The sequence below is a fragment of the Bombyx mandarina genome, chromosome 15 (genome assembly GCF_030267445.1).
Source record: "Bombyx mandarina strain Sakado chromosome 15, ASM3026744v2".
NCBI lineage: Eukaryota > Metazoa > Arthropoda > Insecta > Lepidoptera > Bombycidae > Bombyx > Bombyx mandarina.
The window spans coordinates 8,095,130-8,114,280 of record NC_143221.1 but is presented as its reverse complement, the minus strand read 5'-3'; the positions used below and the strand labels follow the sequence as shown (position 1 = coordinate 8,114,280).

The window sequence follows — 19,151 nt, the reverse complement described above, 5'->3', positions numbered from 1 at the left end:
AATATTGTAGAACCACATTATAGCTTCGATATTGTAACATCTATCAAAACTTTTATCTATATTTTTGATTGGTTTCAGAGTGACACAACGCGGCCGGAAGAAATATTACGGCGCGAAGGAGTCTCGTACGTGATTCCGCGTGCGAACGATTACACGCGCATGTTCTCGTCGGCGGGAAGGCGTGCGGCGCCCGAGCCCGCAGAGTCGCCGCGCCGCGACAAGTACGCGCGCGCCGCCGGTGACGTCACACTGCGGGACCACGCCGCCGCCGACGTCACGCTGCGGGATCGCACACTCGGTGACGTCACGCTGCGAGACCGCGCCACTACCGACCGCACAGACAGACTCAGCGCCTCCGACTACTATACCGTCTCCGAGGATGTCACGCCCCAACCCTTTAAAGGTATAAACGTGTTCATTTTGTTTTTGCATAGATGTGTGGACGAGCTCACAGCCCACCTGGTGTTAAGTGGTTACCAGACCCCATAGACATCTACAACATAAATGCCGCCACCCACCTTGAGATATAAGTTCTAAGGTCTCAGTATAGTTACAACGGCTGCCCCCCCTTCAAACCGAAATGCATTACTGCGTCACGGCTGAAATAGGCAGGGTGGTGGTACCTACCCGTGCGGACTCGCAAGAGTTCCTACCACCAGTTCTATCTAAATAAAATATTTATATATATAAAGAAAAACCTTTATTATACTCTTTAGTTTTAAGAAAGGGTTTTTCTTCAGTGTCATTCAGTAAAAAGAAAGTTCAGATTTGTATAATATATTAATACTGCTTAAAATATTAAATTTAAAAGAGATTAAGGGCTTTAAGTGTTGTCTTATTATATCAGATATATTGTTATAACAAAACTCAGCTAAGTCTTTTGTCTTAAGTTTATTTACTATGAAGTACATACTCGGATATCATTATGTATATATATAGTTTATGTTTATTTTTCACACATCGCGAACCGTCCCCAAGTATCCAAGTAAATGAATCAGTTGAAAATAAAAATTTCAGGTACATACGACGAGGATCTTTTGCTGGGCTCGCGCGTGCTCGTGTTCTGCATGAGCGCCGACGCGCCTTGCTTCGCGGCGATGGTGCTGGCCGCGCACTACATGGGGCTGCGGCCCGCCAACACCGTGCTCATCGTTCAACCGATGGACAGGAAGTCCGCGCCCGCTGTGAGTATAAACACTCCTACCTATACGTTGTCCAATCTCAGTAGATTAATCATGGAGGATAGAGGTAAGGAGAACCGTCTCTGTTTGTGAAAAAAGGGTGCGTGTACCTATGTACGCGCGTAAGAAGTTATACTTTATTTTTATTAAATTTATTACTTTTTTTTTAATATTAAATAATTAATAATAAATATTTAACGTTCATAATTTAATAATATTTAGTATGAATTATATTAAATAATAATTTTGTCATTTATATTACTAAAAAATGAATGCTAATAATACTTTTTTACGAGTGAACATGCGCGAAAGTTCACCTGCGGCTATATTCAGACTTGCCAAGTTACGTCGGTCGTATTGTAATGAGCGATTTAGTGGGCAACTTCATTCTGTTAATTTTATGTCACGGTGTGCGCGCATCGTAAAATTTCCGTCAAAAATGTGTCCGTTAAAATCTGCTAAATAAGGGTGGCGCTACAGTAGCAAACGGGTAAATTTAAAAAAAGGCGCTAAAAGTTATTAGAATAAGATAAAGAAATAAAAAAGGACGAAAGAACTGTAAGCACTACAAATATCACAAAAAGTATTTTATTTAAAGCAGATAAGAAAATGCAATCGATGTCTCCGCATTTTACCTCAGCAATATATTTAGGTTACATTGACAAAATTAGTTTGGTCTAGGTCTTTTAAATTACACTGTCACTAACTACTCTAGTTATTAAACATATTAAATTTCCTAACAGCATACTTCAATCAGTTAACAACTGCTAAATTAATATCATACCCTGTGCCTATGCTAGCGCCATTCTGGAGGATTTTTGAACTGTTATTTAGTACTGAAAGTGGGATACTTCAAGCTTCTCCCATATCAGACGGTTCTCCTTACCTCTACCCTCCATATAGACTAATGTAGTAAACAACAATGGCTGACGAGTAACCAAAGACAATGTATAGGGTTGGGAAATCATAGATTGATATTTTGAAATGTATTGTGTATTAGTGTGTATTATGTATTAATTTCTGTTGATAAAAGTAAAAATTATCGCTAAGTAGTAAAATTATTATAAAAATAATGATCTTTTGGTTGTTGGCAATATTATTTAGTTTATGTTTAAAAAGTTAAATACAATCACATATAGTACATTTCATTAGATATTTAAATGAATAAATATTGGAAAAAATCAAGACACGTTCATCATTATTATTTTTGTTATTTTCATGATAGTGTTGACTCTTGGCTACACAAAGCAAGGACTGGTACTGTTTTTGCGTAAATATATAATAACATATATGAGTCGACTATTATCAAAGGCGGCAATCTGACTGTTGGACAATGATTGGTAAATCAGAAAAACGAATTATTGACTTTGTATTCCATTGGCAGTCACAAAACTCTTCGGAACGACATCTTAGATAAATAACAGGTTAACTATTAACCTTTATTTAATGCAGGTTTTGAACCGTATTCTTTGAAGGAGACGATTATATTCAAATAAATCTGTATTGACATATCAATAAAAATTTTTTGTCCAAATGTACAGATTGCCGCCTTTGATAATAGACGACTCATATGTACCCGACACAATTTAATCGATGCCATAAAGCTTTCATAAAAAAGCACAAGGATTAAGGTGCATATAAGTTTTTTTTCTAAAATAAAGTAATTTTCATAAAAAAGAATAATGAATCACCTATATAATATAGCGTTTTAATCAGCTTATCTGTAGATATGTATGTATATCGATTTGTGTAATGAAATCTTTTAACGTCATTTTGACCGACTTCAAGACGTCCGATTAATTCGAAAATTTATACATGTATCAGGACCGATGGTAATACCTACCTACCTATACATATAATACCTAATAACTAATACCTACCTACCTACCTACCTATTATGTCGGCTTAATAATTTTTACCCAGGCCTACCTACTAACTAATACCTTTTTTTTTTTTTTTTAATACTAACTAATACCTACCTATATACTTTTGTTTTTTATTGCTTAGAAGGGTGGACGAGCTCACAGCTCACCTGGTGTTAAGTGGTTACTGGAGCCCATAGACATCTACAACGTAAATGCGCCACCCAACTTGAGATATAAGTTCTAAGGTCTCAGTATAGTTACAACGACTGCCCCACCTTTCAAATCGAAACGCATTACTGCTTCACGGCTGAAATAGGCAGGGTGGTGGTACCTACCTTTGCGGACTCACAAGAGGTCCTACCACCAGTAATTACGCAAATTATAATTTTTACCTATTATGTCGGCCTGATCATTTTTACCCGGAATTAAATTTTTTTTTTCTTCTTAATATTTACTTTACCATTACTTATTTAACTTACAGTACAGCGAAGCGGCGGTGAAGGACTACAATCGCGGCCGACATTACTTGTCGGATCTGGCGCGGCGGGCGGGCGTGCCGGTGTTCGACAATGTCGAATCGGCGATGGCTTGCGTCGTGGCTCGGCTGCGGGCCGCGTAGTCTACGCAACCACGAATCGTTCGTGAGAATTGATTCAGTTATATAAAAATACAATAACAACAACAATAAAAAAAAAGCTACGGAAAAACTAAGCAAGTTTTCTCCGGTCTACGGTATACGCCGCTTCGAATCGACAATCGTCACATTGTATCGCGTTGGAACTTTAGTCAGTTTCGGTTTCTCCCGAGCGAATCTCACTTGCCGTATTATACCTGTTACATTATATAGAAAAAGTTATATGAGGCGATTGAAAAAAAAAAAACAACGAATAATCAGTTTCATACAACACAAGGCAGCCAACGTTCTGATAGAAAATATTTTAGATATTTTATATCCTTCCTTTTTAATTAAATGTTATAATAGTGTTTTTTTAATCGGTCTGTCCGAGAAATGTAACATTCCGACCTCAAGGAGCGGCCTACGATCACAAATACTTAAATAAAGACATCACAATGTTACAAACATCATTTTAAAACGTAGTAATATTTTATTCGCGTGGAAAAGAGTCTCATATGAGTGTACTTATTAATTTCAAGACGTTTAGCTTAGTACAAAATAATGTCTCTCTTTTATTTCATCACTCTCTATTGTATAAATGTAATTGTTTTATAGATTGTAAATTTAAAGTGTTGTTCTAACGAATAACGCACGAAAGGGAATGAATGTGAGAGCGCAAAGGTTGTCTCAACGAGGATATAACAAATCTCTGTGATGAATTTGCTTAGGAAATTTTACTGTGTAGTTACACTTCATTATTTTAGCGAATAGTAAATAGTTTGCGTACGGTACACGTCGTGTACAATAGTTGTGTATGCAAGTCTAGTAATCACAACGTTCGTCCTGAATCTTAAGAAAGGATTCATAATTATACATAATGTCAAAGAGCACGGAGGTCAGATGATTCACTATGGACGACATTAGTTAATTGTTTGAAATGTACTTACAGTGGGTCTTATTCGCTATTCCTCTCGACGTAGAGATATTTCGTGGAAACGATTTCGGACGACACAGCCGCACGGATAACTTTCGTAAAGTACAAATATCTTGCTCACGTAGCAATTTTAAGATTTAGTATATTAAAACGCGAAATTTTTAAGTAATGCAAACATTTAATATAAAACTTAACAACCTTATACTCATTTTATTTTGTAGTTTTAAATAAATGATAATGTTACAAAAAAAATAATTAACTTACGTACTTTCTGGCGTAATCAATGCTTGCGAAAAAACAATGATTATAAAGTTAGCTATTAGTATCCACTATTCCAAACATAACGTATTAGTAGAATATTTAGGGTGATTCAATACTTGACCCACTGTTACTAAAATATTTCATTTTTATAATATATTGTATTAAATTCAGCAAATATTATTTGCTAGTCACACACCCATTTAATTATTATGTTTAAGTACTTTATAATGTTGATTGATAGTACAAATAACTAATTTATAGGAAAATATTTCAAATATTAATTATAATTTTATGCCATGTACGCTTATTTTAAAACTAAAACATCACACGTGTAAATATAAAATTTATAATTATTCATGACTTTTATTCAATAAAAGGTAAATAAAAAAAATGGCGGATTATAATTTTCAAACGCAACTCTTCAATCTTTAAATACAAAATTTATAGAGTTCTGGTTATTTTATAAGCAAATGTTAGTAACAATAAATACGAAAAAAAATTATACAACCCCAGGAATTCGATTTTTTTTTTATTATATTTGTTATTATAATTAATTGATATTGATCAATCGTTTTTACCAACTTTTAATAGCGCTAGTGTAGGACGTGGAAAGGGTATGAATATAGCAGTTTGAAAGGTGACATGTGCCGGATTGCAGTGAGGGCTATGTTCCGATATGCATTAGCATTATTCATACTGGGGAGAAATTAGTTCCGTTAAGGACTGACCATATACAGTCCACAAATGTCGATTACAGTATAATCTACTGTGTTCCGTTTTAAACAGTGACCGGCATAGCTAACTATAAAGAAACGGCTTCGCAGTATAATAAATTTGCGTCACACTCCAGTGTTCGCAGTGTATATCAGAACATAGCTGAAGTGTGATAGTTTATGGCGCTGTTTTTAAAATCTTTCCACTTGCTATTATGGCCCCACCTTAATTGTCTTCCTTTCAGCGGACACTTTTTATATATTGATATGGGATCCCGCCTATTTCTGCCGTGAAACAGTAATGCGTTTCGGTTTGTAGGGTGGGGCAGCCGTTGTAACTATACTGAGACCTTAGAACTTATATCTCAAGGTGGGTGGCGCATTTACCTTGTAGATGTTTATGGCCTTCAGTAACCACTTAACACCAGGTGGGCTGTGAGCTCGTCCACCCATCTAAGCAATAAAAAAAATATCCTTTGATCTAACCACTATACCAGAAATAAATAAGCATTTCGAACGTCATTGATAAATCAAAATTAATGGCTTACCGCGATAATGAATTCTTATTTGTGTTACAATTTTAAATAAAAATGATAATTTTACAATCAAACAAAGCCAATGTTAGGAAATTGAACACAGTTCATAACTGTTAAAATAAATGTCTCCCTTTCCCCATCCCTATCCCAGTTCTCGTGATGTTAAAAACACTATGGCTTTGGGTAAATGCCAATCAAGTAGGTCGAAGACAGTTAGTTTTCCGTTCATTCTCGGCGTCAACCTAAACATAATCAAAATGCATGGCTGTTTATTTAAGCCAAATACAATTTGATAAATTGCGTTTAGCAGAGCCGTCCCCGCGCCCTATTCAATCCATATAAAACATTTTGGAAAATAATGAAACTCACATGGTAATATCATTACATTTATTTTGAATAATAAATATACTATTACGTTAATTAAAAATAAAATATTTAATATACGTAATGCAACCGTGTAATAAAATAATTAAAACACATTTAGGTTAACAACAATTTGTAATTATCAATTTAATTACTTAAAATATTGTCATCTTTTCCTTCTCTTTTCTATGTCTTTGTTCTTTAATGATATCTCGCTCACGTTGTTTTAAAGCTTGTAGTTCTTTAGTTTTCTCTCTGATCTGTAGGTTAATATTCGTGTGACCACTTGTTCCCTGAGGATATTTAACTAATGAGTTGTTCAACTTTATTATTTCACGTTCGATTCTATTTACATCTTCATCTATTTTAAATTTTTCTATATTCAAATCTTTACTAGTGGACTGTTTAACGTCAACTTCGGTCGGATCACAATTGTTGGTTTCAGTCTGCTCTTTATCCCCCAAAGTCCTATTGATAAAATTGAAAACATTTCTTCTCTCTTTCTCTTTCTCGCGTTCGTAAGCTCTTTTGTTTCTTTCTTCTTCTTTCTTTTGTAACCTTTTCAATTTTTGCTGCACCTTTAAATTAGAATATCAATTATTATCATGCATACAGTATACTAATTAAAAAATTATTAAATTACATTAAAAAACCCCTGCAAATAATTACCAGCCAGTACCGAACTGGTTATGCAACAGTTATGAAAGTGTACATATATGTGGCATTTAGGGACATTAACACTAACGGTAATATCCAATAAATGTTTTATTCTCTATTTTTTTATCGGATTCCGACGTTTTGGATTTTGAGTATCCGTTGGTGTAGATCACAGTCTTGACTACTTCAGCCATGAAGCAATCCTATGTTCGGATTTGACATGCAGGATCGCTGTTGCAATGCTATTGTTGTCCAGTAATCCAGTTAACAATTGTAATCGACCTCATGTCTCAAGGTTTGTAGCAATATTCGCGTTGTAATTTCAATTGAGGGTGATAATGACTTAAAACCAAGTGGTGGAACACGTCTCATGCAATATATCGTCTTCTCGTTAAAACTGTATAATCTCAAAACTTACTAATTTTACAGGAGAGTGTTTTAAAGGTTTACCATGTGGTATTTTTAATATTAATCATCTTTGCAACATTATTTTTTTTTATTTTTTACCAGATGCATTATCTGTCTTTGAAAGTAAGATAAGAAGAAATAAGAAATTATGTATTAATTTTGTTAATAGTAGTCAAAATATAGGAAAAAAAATTACTAAACTACGTTCTTTTGACAGTATTTATGAGAAAAATGCTGGTGATACCAAATGATTCCGCATATTAACTCAATTTCGAATATTTTTGGAAATTGTACACTTTTAATGCGAAAGGACGATAATGACGATAATTTATTTACATGCAGAAATGTCTCTATATCAGAACCGTTAATGTTACCTTCAATGGATCCTGACCGGCGTGTTTCTCGCTGATCGCCATACAATGGTCTAAGCTCTTTCCGACGGGCAACACCCGCGCTTCAACCGGCTGCGTCCGCCCCTCGCCCGCGGCGCCCAGACCGGAGCCCGCAACATAGCCCATGGCGAACATAATCTTCGAGCCTATACCCTGTTCACAGACCATTTGACTGTCGAATATTAATCAACTTAAAACCTTTTTTTTTTCAATTAATTATTTATGGGTAGTAAAATCCTGGCGGTAGGACCTCTTGTGAGTCCACACGGGTAGGTACCACCACCCCGCCTATTTCTGCCGTGAAGCAGTAATGCGTTTCGGTTTGAAGGGTGGGGCAGCCGTTGTAACTATACAGAGACCTTAGAACTTATATCTCAAGGTGTGTGGCGCATTTACGTTGTAGATGTCTATGGGTTCCAGTAACCACTTAACACCAGGTGGGCTGTGAGCTCGTCAAACATCTAGGCAATAAAAAAATAATAATAAAAAATGCATTTATTTATGATGGTGCTACACTATAACAAAATTTCTAAATTTGAAAGAATGAGCTATAATACATGTGTATATATCCCAGAAATTTTCAATTTGCGTTTTTTCTTTAATTTGCTTGTTAGCAACGGATACCGTTTTTTAATATTTATAGATATGTCCTCTTAATTTATTAGGACTCTAAATTGTACTATCAAATGTTAAATTAGATTTTTTTAACCTTACAAAATGTTTTAGAATCGTTCTTGGATCTAGTTCATCACTGCAACTAATCAACTTTAAATCTGGTGCTGATTTAATTTAGTGCTACTCTAAATATTCATTTAACTAACAATTATTGGTCTTTCAGTGAAGACGTATAAGAAGTATAACTAGTCTCCTTAAAAATATTATATTAATTCTGCTTTACTCCATTAACAAAGAGTAGTATTATTGGTAACGACAGTATTCCTTCACCATGGAAGTCAATCGTGAACATTTGTTGAGTACGTATTTCATTAGAAAAATTGGTACCCGCCTGAGATTTGAACACCGGTGCATCGCTCAACACGAATGCACCGGACGACTTCAAAGTATGCAACAAAACTACATATACAAACAACATAATATTTAAGGTTTTCTGGTTAAGGTTAAGACTGTCTGATCAAACATTTTAAAAGAGTTATAACATTATAAAATAGTATTTCAGATACTTGACAGGTTTGTGCAAGCATATGTACAATGCTATATGAAACAAAATAAATACAACTTTCTATTTAAGTAATTTCACTAGAAAACTAAGCTTATACATATAAGTGGTTTGTATTCCTAAAAAAAGATGAAACAAATACATACTCACTCTAGTATGTCGCTCCCACTCTCCCATAGCTGGTGCATTATTCTGTAAGCTCTTTTCGACGATAAGCGTGTGTCTGTCGATTTCCGTTCGTATTGTTTTCTGCTGGGAATATTCAGAGTCGCTCAGATCTTCACTGGAATCCGAATCATCTTCGCATTCGGCTACAAAATATAAATTAATATGTTATATATGTATGTATATTTATATGTTTGTAAGCCCGCAAGCGTGAACACCATCCTGATTCAACCATCAAGTAATCACATCCCAGTTTTAAGGGTTTTTTTCCTACTTAATTGTTGTTAGCCTCGAGGGGCTACTCTAGCTTCGTCGGTTTGGTGAAGAGTGGGACACCCGTTACACAATATTGGATCAAAATCAAAATAGAATAGGTACTGGTGGTAGGACCTCTTGAGAGTCCGCGCGGGTAGGTACCACCACCCTACCCATTTCTGCCGTGAAGCAGTAATGCGTTTCGGTTCGAAGGGTGGGGCAGCCGCTGTAACTATACTCGAGACTTTAGAATTTATGTCTCAAGGTGGGTGGCGCATTTACGTTGTAGATGTCTATGGGCTCCAGTAACCACTTAACACCAGGTGGGCTGAGAGCTCGTCCACCCATCTAAGCAATAAAAAAAAATTAAAAACTTCGACTTTATGTTTCAAGGTGCGTGGCGACATTTACATTGTGATGTCTAAGTGCTCCAGTAACTTTACATTTAAGTGGGCTATCTATCAGATCGTTCACCGATCTACCTTAATAAATAAAAACAAAATGCGAAAGAAAATGTTTTGTTTTTATTTTGTGACCAATGATTTTGCGAAAATTGATTTTTTAATAATCTGGTAAAAACGGTGAAACATCGTATCAGGAATATCAGATTCATTGTTTATGTTACATAAAAACTTTGCACTATGGGCATTTACAAATTATTTTGAACGATAAAAAACTTAAAAAATCAAGTTCATTCTATATATTTTATTTATTTTGTTAGATTTTATACTTACAGGTAAGAGGGAAAATATCTTCGATGCGCACATTAATTTCATCTGATCCCATCTTCCTTTTTTCGCCGGTTTTAACGCCGTGCTCCAATTTAACTGTGCACAATTGGTTTTCATTGTCTATAGATTTCACTATTCCTCTATGCCATAGATGATATTTTTCTGTAGACTTTTTTGTTATGCTTACATCCTGAAAATTTAGATAATATTTATACGAAAATTATATATCTGAGGCATTCTTTATTTCAGTTCGCGACTTTTGTGAAAGGGAAAATGCTGGAAATCGGAAATAATTGTCATCACCATCACATTTCTGAAATTCTATGTGTACCTCCTCCTCCGTGCGTCGTATTTCTCAGTCCTGAGGGTCGTGACCTTTACGGAGCACTTTATTAGGACTATGTTCCTCCATTCACTCCTGTCCTCCGCGCAGTGGATAGCGACATTGATGCTGAATTCCAAAGTCGTCTTAATTTTATCGGACCAGCGCATGGGACCACGCCCCCTAGGTCTCTTTTTTTCCACTTTGCCGGTGATGAGAAGTCTTTCGAGATTGTCATTATTGTATTGTACCTACTCCAGCCATAAGTTTTGTTACAAATTAAAATGCATTTTTTAATGAAGTAATGTAATATTATGAACATTTATACCTATTTACATATTTATTAAAGCCTTAGCAAAAAATATATATATATTCTATTCGAAATGGCCACCTTCGGCTTTTATCAGGCCTTTAATCTGTTTGGCCACGAATCTGGATTTACGCATTGTTTCCAAGAGAAATTTCGCCACTGCTTGCTCCAAAGATTTTTTAAGAGACTTAATGTCGCCGTGTGGTTCGGAGCAGGCCATCCTCTAAAGTTGACTATAATTTTCTAAAGGGTTGAGGTCTGGACTATGTGAAGGCCAGTCTTCAGCTCTTATAAAGTCCGAAACGTTGGTTTCAAGCCAGGCTTGGGTAGTTCGTGCCTTGTGAACAGGTGCAGTCCTGCTGGAAAGCCTACGGTATATTTTTAATAAGTGTATTGCTGGGAGGTTTCACAACATGATCCAAGACTGTTTCTTGATACAATTTGGGTGAAGTTTTCACTCATTTTTCCCAAAAATGTAGTTTAGTGACTCTCTTGATAGAACACGCTCCACCAAACCATCACTGACGCAGGATGATGACCAAGTTGTACCCTTCCGACCACTTGAGTAGCTTCTATAGAACTGTGAGCATACACTTTATCGTTTTGCTTATTGTAGTGTTCTTCGATCGTGAAATTTTTTTCATCGGTAAAGAGGATATTTCTGTACCTTTCACCTGCGTATCGCGAAAGAAGGCGTTTTGATCGATCCACTCTCTTTAATTCTAAATATTGATTTAGGGCATATCCTGTATATAAGCACCGAGCTCCAGGTCTTGTTTTATAATACGCGACAGAGTCCTAGCGGGAATCTTATTTCTCGCGATAAGATTTTTTGCTTCCTAATGGGGTTTCGACGAATTCTGGCTTTAACAGCATTAACAGTCTTTGTAGTTCTAACAGCACGCGGCCGCCCCAATCTTTTCTGGTCTTCGATAGACGAAGTGTTGTTGTATCTGTTGATAGTACGATATACGAACATACGGCTGATACAAAGCTTTTAAAGTGTCTGGAATATGACCGACGGCTCCATACCCACTTTGTGCAAGGCGACGATCACTGCAATCCTATTTTCTTTAACACCCCATTCGATATTGTAATTTGATAATGAACACGAAAAAATATGTGAGATGGCGCAAACTCGAAAAAAGTTTTTAAAATAATATACGTGTTCCAAATTCAAAATAAATAAAAAGTTAAAAAAAAACGAAATGTTTTTACGTAACAGTATTTATGGCCAGACTAGTTACATATTTAAGACAGTAACAGACAAACTTTCAGTGTATGATGACCATCTTGCCTGTGTTTACTGTAAAATTTGACAGGAACACTTCTTGTACATATCTTGTAGGAACACTCCATGTAGGTCAACGGTGCCCTACGGGACGCACTGGAGTAATTATGTCGATTTCTATTACTAAGCGCCTGGATTGCCTAATTTTGCAATCTAGGCGCTTAGTTTAATTACCTTCTTTTGTTTGTGAATGTATGTTTTAGTCTTTTAGGTTTCTGAGAATTAGATTAAAAATCAAAAATCAGTATCATCAAAAACAAAAGCGTAAAGTCCACAGTCAGCATTATGTGTCTTAAATTCGAAAATCACGTCAGCTACACGATAATTGCTGCTTAATTTACCTCATCATCTGGTGGTTTCAATTTCAACAAAATACTGCTACCGGATTTAAGTGAACTGAAATCCGGTTCTATTGCTTCTTTTAGGTCAGACAGTTGTACAACATTACCATGCGAATATCTGAAACAAAAACCATGTGGTAATGTACTTCACAAGCAGTATTAGTATAAGCCCATAGTATATTGTGCATAGTCTATAAATCCATTTTTGGCCATGGTATATATTCAAACCTTTGCTAAGTTGCATGTTTTAAAAATGTAGGTATGTATGCACCAAGAAAACTGAAGCATGCATATTAATTTATTAACCTATTTAATTATGAGGAGGTGGCATCTTCCGCCTGAAAGAGGAAGCGAAATAGACTTTTTTCACTGAAAGTAGGAAGCGAAATAGACTTTGTCACTAAAAGTAGAGAGCAAAGCAGACTTTCGCTCACGATTTTATGTTGGTTCAAGATTTGGATTATGTTAGATAATAATGCAAAAGTGCAGTCGAACTTAGATAACAGAATATAAACCTTCAGAGGATTTCTACTTCCTGCAGTACGTTGTGTTTTAATAATCCCACTGTAATATTTTATTTTAAGTTATAAATTTCAATGTCCCCAGTAGATTTTTGATTTTAAATTGGATTCATATTTATATAATAAAGGTACATCAACCACATACATATCCAGCCTAACAACATATTTAGAACTAAATGCATGTTAATTGAGGTTATTAATAAGATTTTATTAAATGCAGACACAATATTTTAATGAAATAATCATCACTAACTTAAAATCATATAATGTAGAATTTATTGATAAATTAATTAGTATAAAGTAGAAATTATTTATTAGAAATTAGTAGTGGAAATTAACTTAAATTATTTGAATTGAAAATAAAATATAAATGTAGTCCTTATTGGTGTTATTGGGAATTATACCATCTAAACTTGGCATGTGTGAGCTTTTATAAACTTACAGAAGTGCAAATTTAAAGTAATACAAAATATAAATTTTTATGCTCACCTGCATTGTTCATCACTAAACTTACAATCTCCATCTAGGTAAAATGGACAAGGCAACATTTCTGCATGTGTTGGATGAGTAAATAATATTTGAACCTGAAATCACAAATTGAAAATAGACTCACGAAAATTTAGAATATCTTTTGTCCTCTCAACTTCCTATAACACTTTAATATTATAGTTTTTTTACATGTTGACATGAAAAGAATAAAGTCAGCCATAATAAAACTAGAATTGAGGCATAATGTATTATCGATATTTAATGGACTATGGATAGGGAAAAATTTCTTTAAGCAATCAATCTAAAGTTACAGTCTAGATATTGAAACTTATGATGAAAAGACCAAAACACAACACACGTTACTGGTGGTAGGACCTCTTGTGAGTCCGCACGGGTAGGTACCACCATCCCGCCTATTTCTGCCATGAAGCAGTAATGCGTTAGAGAGAGACCGTGCGTGTGAGACTTTAGAACTTATATCTCAAGGTGGGTGGCGCATTTACGTTGTAGATGTCTATAGGCTCCAGTAACCACTTAACACCAGGTGGGCTGTGAGCTCGTCCACCCATCTGAGCAACAAAAAAAAAACACGTTTCTGTAAAATATTTGCAAAAACTATAATACTAATCAAACTTTTTTTTTCCTACCTAAGCTGGTAGCCTTGAGAGGCTATTCCAGCGTAACCTTAACTAGTAATCAAAGTAAAAATCACAAATATACGAACCTTAAGATCATTGAATTGGTCATCATCTGCCCTAGGCAGTATCGAGCTGACCATAGCATTGTGTAGACTAGGCTGGCCACCCCATTTGTGTGTATGATAAACAGCACACTTCATACCCAATAAACTAGAGAGGTCATCCTGCAGTTGTCAGTGTGAAGGGAAAAAGAAGGTTTAATAGTTTTATTATATCAAAAATAGCTCAGTCATGTCGAGACATGAGGTAATATAATGAAATAAGACAAGTACAGTCAAACCTGGATAAGAGAGAGTTCAAGGGAGCACAATCTCATTTCCGCTTAAAGAGGTTTCTCACTAACCCGTGTTTCTCGCTAATGCTCTCTCTGAATTTTATTTCGCGATTTTCCGTATTCAAACGCATTCACTATTTTAAGTTTATCACTTAATGACAGTACTTTAATTTTCCTTTTAGACATGATGCAGAATAGAATTTTTCTTCGCAATTGATTAACGATAAACTGAGTAAGTCCGACAAACATGACGGTACACAGGCACACGTGTCCATTCGAAAAGAATGCGATAAAATAACAACGTTATTTAGTTCCACGAAATAGAATAGGTTCAATATTGACGAGAAAACAATTCAAAAACAATGGTAGGAAGTTCCACAAAAGTTAAGAATGAGTCATAAAATAGCAGATGTTAAATTTGTAATTTGTTTTTTCACTCGTTCCTCCTAAATAAAATAAATAAATAAAGCTCGACTGTCGCTTATAGAGGTATAGATAAGTCGCAGTCTCACTTATGGAGGTCCATGAGGGAAAAACGACTCTCTCTTACAGAGGTTTCTGTTTCTCTCTAATAGAGGTTTTAGCAGCTTAAAATGACGGGTCCTGGCTATTACTCTCACTTATAGAGTTTTCTCACTTATCCAGTTCTCACTTATCCAGGTTTGACTGTATTGCTGCTCAGAATTACGAAGTCGTTGTGGCCTAAGAGATAAGACACCCAGTGCATTCATATCAAGCGATACAATGCTGTTTCAATCCCACAGGAAGCTATCAAATTTTCTAATAAAATATATAATTAATACATGGTCATGGTTGACTTCCACCTTAAAGGAATAATGTTACGTTATAAAAATAAAAACCGCATTGTGGGTCTGCATGGGTAGATACCAGCACCCTGTATATTTCTGCCGTGAAGCAATAATTTGTTTTCATTTGACAGATCCAGTGCATTAATAGTATGATCTTCTGCAGTTAATCAGAAGATGCTTCTGTCTTCACAATTTTACTAACTAAATCATCACACTATTTCAGTTAGTTGTTGCTAATCCTGACTCTACCATCAAACTTCATTACAGATGTTTAGTGTCTATGGATTAAGTTTCCATTTCATTGCTTGTTTTCTCATGTTTTGCATTCTGTCAAGTATTTCGCTATTTTTCTAGAGGCACGCTTATTTAGTATAACAGATGACGACAATCAAATTGTTTCATTTTGAATAATATTGTAGACATTTTTTTAAAGTTTGTATATATTAGACTTTACCTCTATGTCACTGTTGCCGTTATTTTCTTCTGAATCATTTTTGTTTTTGCTATCATCATTGTATGCATTTGAGTCATTCATTTCTGCCTGCCAAATAAAATGTTTTAAATAATATTTAACATTATGTACGAAATCAATGATGATTTTATAATATATATAACTTTATTAGAACTACCAGTCCATGGATTAGATAGATTAGATTGCCTTGAGGATTATTGCAGAGGTGATCCACCACAACTTACTGTTTTGATATATTTAGTTATCACATCTTATCAAATGAACAGATATAGCTTTTTCTGGTATTGATGTTGAAAAAAGAATAGTTCTCCACTCATTTCTATAGTTTATCATGCCAGATTTTGATATTAGAATCCTTTGATATTTTTAAGCAGTGGATCTATCAAGGATTCATTTAAATATCAACAAATAGCTTATAAAATAGGTATCTTAACCCATTTTTTATATTATTACTTGTGATTTTATAGGTGTAAATAGTAAGGATATAATTGGTTTCGTACAAAACGGACCACATTACAATTATTTAAGTCTGAGAAGAGCAGGAACATTTACATAAGTGACAAAGAAGTTTTATTACCATGAACTTAGCATATTCCTCATCCAAATTATTCTGCTCATTGTTCTGTAGATCGGATTTTAAATGTTTGCTGGTCGCTGTTGCTAAGCTCTCTCGAGTTAATTCAATTAGTTGATTTAAATCAGATTGTAGTGTTAAAAGAGACTCTTTCTCTTTGAGGTCATGTGTGGCTTCTAGGGATTGCTGCACAATTTTAATCTATAAAAAATATTATCAATTTATTTCTACATTCGTGATGATTATTTTGGAGTATATCCTTCTAAGATTACACTCACTTGTTCTTTGTATTGATTTAAAGACGATTCAAGGTCTTCCATTTTTTGCCGGTACCGATTTGATTTTCATTACTTGTGCGGTTACAATATTTACAATAGGGTCAATTTAATTTATGTTTTTAGTTTTTAGTGTATCAACAAAATTAATCTAAAGACACTTTATGATCGTAGGCATTAGTGCAATGCTTTGAAACCTAAACATTTACCTATCTCTCAAACAAATATTAAGTGTATAATCTATGTATTTATCAGTTAACACAGATTAGCATGGTTTTTTTTAAGGGATTTTCTGCCCTGTTTTTTAAGGCCTTACGGTTAAACATGCTATTTTCACTGAAGTAGGAAACCTATGGAAATGAAACGTCAACAAAAAATTCGTGCACTGAAGTAGGAAACCTATGAAAATGAAACGTCAACAAAAAATTCGTTTCACTGTGACGTCATCTGGCCACAAAACATGGCGGTTTTAGTGCTGCCCAGAAGATTTTAATGTTAGTAGGTTTTATCGATAAACGTTCTTGACTCATTTTATTTTAGATATTGTTGAGTATGAATGAATTTGTAGAATTTATACTTTAATAGGAAGTAAGTATATTGTTATGTGCAAAGATGCTGTGATTTAGATATTATGTGAAATCTAAGACGAGTTCGTGCTTCAAATTTGCCAAGTAAACGATATGACGATTTTTAAAATTTGCTACACTGATTTTATAAAGTTGTCGTTTGCCGCAAAACATAAAGATATGGCGTAGTACAGTGCCATCTGCCCATTTCTAGCATGCTGAATGTTATCGTATTTTGAGTACGTGTTTTTCTTAGACTATTATAATATATTTTAATTGTTTTGCTGACTCTAAAGTCCGTAACACACTACCGCAGCGCACCTTAAGGAAGGTGCGCCGCACTACCGCACCGCACGCAAATTTTAAACTTATCAAGGGACCGCCTGATAAAAAAAACACCTACAGAACATTTATTCGTTAATGAAATTACAAACGTCATTCCTTGTGACTTCCTCTCTAAAATCACTTAATTAATAAATATTTAACGAATTTACAATAGTGTTTTACTCACTGCGGAATAAAACTATTTTATTTAAATAGTTCCGAAGAGATTTTGTCGGTAGCCTATTTCCCGAAATATCTAAACAGAATGTCTAAATATGTTTTGATGACATATTTTAAAGAGGTATTTATGATTAGTGTCATGATGAATAGATTCCGACCGAAAAATGGTGTCCGATATTTCGGATTCAAATATATTAAGTGTATAATCTATGTTTCGGATGAGGGCTCCATAATGAATCTAAATATATATAGATAATAGTTTTGGGGCATCGACTTTCTTGAGATCCTATAAAATATGTTTTAATTATTATTTTTGTATGTTTTAAGCATGATAAAATTAGAAATTTTATATAAGCAATCATATTAAATCGATATCAAAGTTAATAAATATTGTACAACCCAAAACAGACGGCCGAACTGACGTGACAATGACATTTGGCGCGCTAAACATGGCGGATTTTCGGCCTCATTAGACGGAGACGGAGACATTTACGTATATTCATGTTTCATTTTATGTACGCACTGAAATACTGTTATATTGTTTTCCTGCTAGTTAAAGTGCTGAGTAAGAACGAGATAGATATATGTTTATGTGTGTGCCTTCAAAATGGGTGCTATTTATATAAGCAATTGTACGTATAGAACAATATGTCGTGTCCCTACTATATAGGTCTATGGCTATTTTACATTAAACATGCCTTAAACATGCTATTTTAAGGAGTAAAGTGAAATGAAGATGATTAATTTGAGACATTAATCAACTGGGATGAAATTAAATGAAATGAGATGAGATGATATGGGATGAAATATAATCTCGGTAAAATGGTGGTCATATAATGAGATTTTTTCAGTGGACTTTTGGAGGATCCCGAGAAGTTACGTCCAGCGGCTTTGTTTCATTTTCCCACTTTTTTGCACTTTCACTGATATTAAACAGTTATTAAACCACCGTTATTACACATTTAAAACTGAACAAACACTAACTAGACAAAATAAATAAATAAAAGAGAGCAAAGTTTCTAGCACTAAAATAATTACTACCACAAGAAGTTAATTTGAAATGCGATTCTTTATAGCATATCAGCTATTATCATGCATATTCAGAGTTGTTTTGTGAACTTTCAACATTCTACTATTACACTACAAAAAATGGAAGATTTTGCAACGATTATAAAACTAATATTTGTATGCGTCGAAAGATTTTCCTGGTTTTTTCCCCATTCACCTCTCAATCCCTAATCACCCCATTTTACGTACCCTTTATTAAATGTTTCTTTTTATATTCATACACTAACAGGCAAAAGGAACATAAATTATATTACCCAAATTTAAAAGAAGGTAAAGCGTAAAGCCACCTTTTTGTAAGAAAAATTAGATAGAAGAAATAAATGAGGCAATTGATTAATACAACGAAATAGAAATGAATGAGGTAAAATGAGATATTATCGCAA

The 19,151-nt window shown here is 34.5% G+C and overlaps 2 protein-coding genes across 13 annotated transcripts in view; one reads left to right on the top strand and one right to left on the bottom strand.

Moving 5' to 3' along the window:
• The window catches only part of raw (NDT-like domain-containing protein raw), a 57,239-nt gene extending 52,029 nt beyond the window's left edge, over positions 1-5,210 (top strand). For all 11 annotated transcript variants that reach the window (XM_089733236.1, XM_028182977.2, XM_089733234.1 and 8 more), the window contains 3 exons: positions 79-403; positions 1,018-1,184; positions 3,528-5,210. In XM_089733236.1, the coding sequence (XP_089589362.1) occupies positions 79-403; positions 1,018-1,184; positions 3,528-3,665 (630 nt within the window). In that variant the 3' untranslated portion in view covers positions 3,666-5,210. The remainder of the gene's footprint in view (positions 1-78; positions 404-1,017; positions 1,185-3,527) is intronic.
• A 1,268-nt stretch (positions 5,211-6,478) lies between these two features.
• Positions 6,479-17,450, bottom strand: LOC114249397 (zinc finger CCCH-type with G patch domain-containing protein). Of its 2 annotated transcripts, none has more exons than XM_028182951.2 (10): positions 16,634-17,450; positions 16,359-16,556; positions 15,764-15,850; positions 14,253-14,390; positions 13,529-13,623; positions 12,519-12,636; positions 10,258-10,444; positions 9,254-9,414; positions 7,909-8,079; positions 6,479-7,047 (listed from the first exon to the last, which is right to left on the bottom strand). In XM_028182951.2, the coding sequence occupies exons 1-10, from the start codon at positions 16,673-16,675 to the stop codon at positions 6,625-6,627; spliced, it is 1,620 nt and encodes a 539-aa protein (XP_028038752.2). In that variant the 5' UTR covers positions 16,676-17,450; the 3' UTR covers positions 6,479-6,624. The 2 variants fall into 2 exon arrangements, with proteins under 2 accessions (XP_028038752.2, XP_089589372.1); XM_089733246.1 differs by having other exon boundaries at positions 15,764-15,846; positions 16,634-17,091.
• Positions 17,451-19,151: the final 1,701 nt, after the last annotated feature.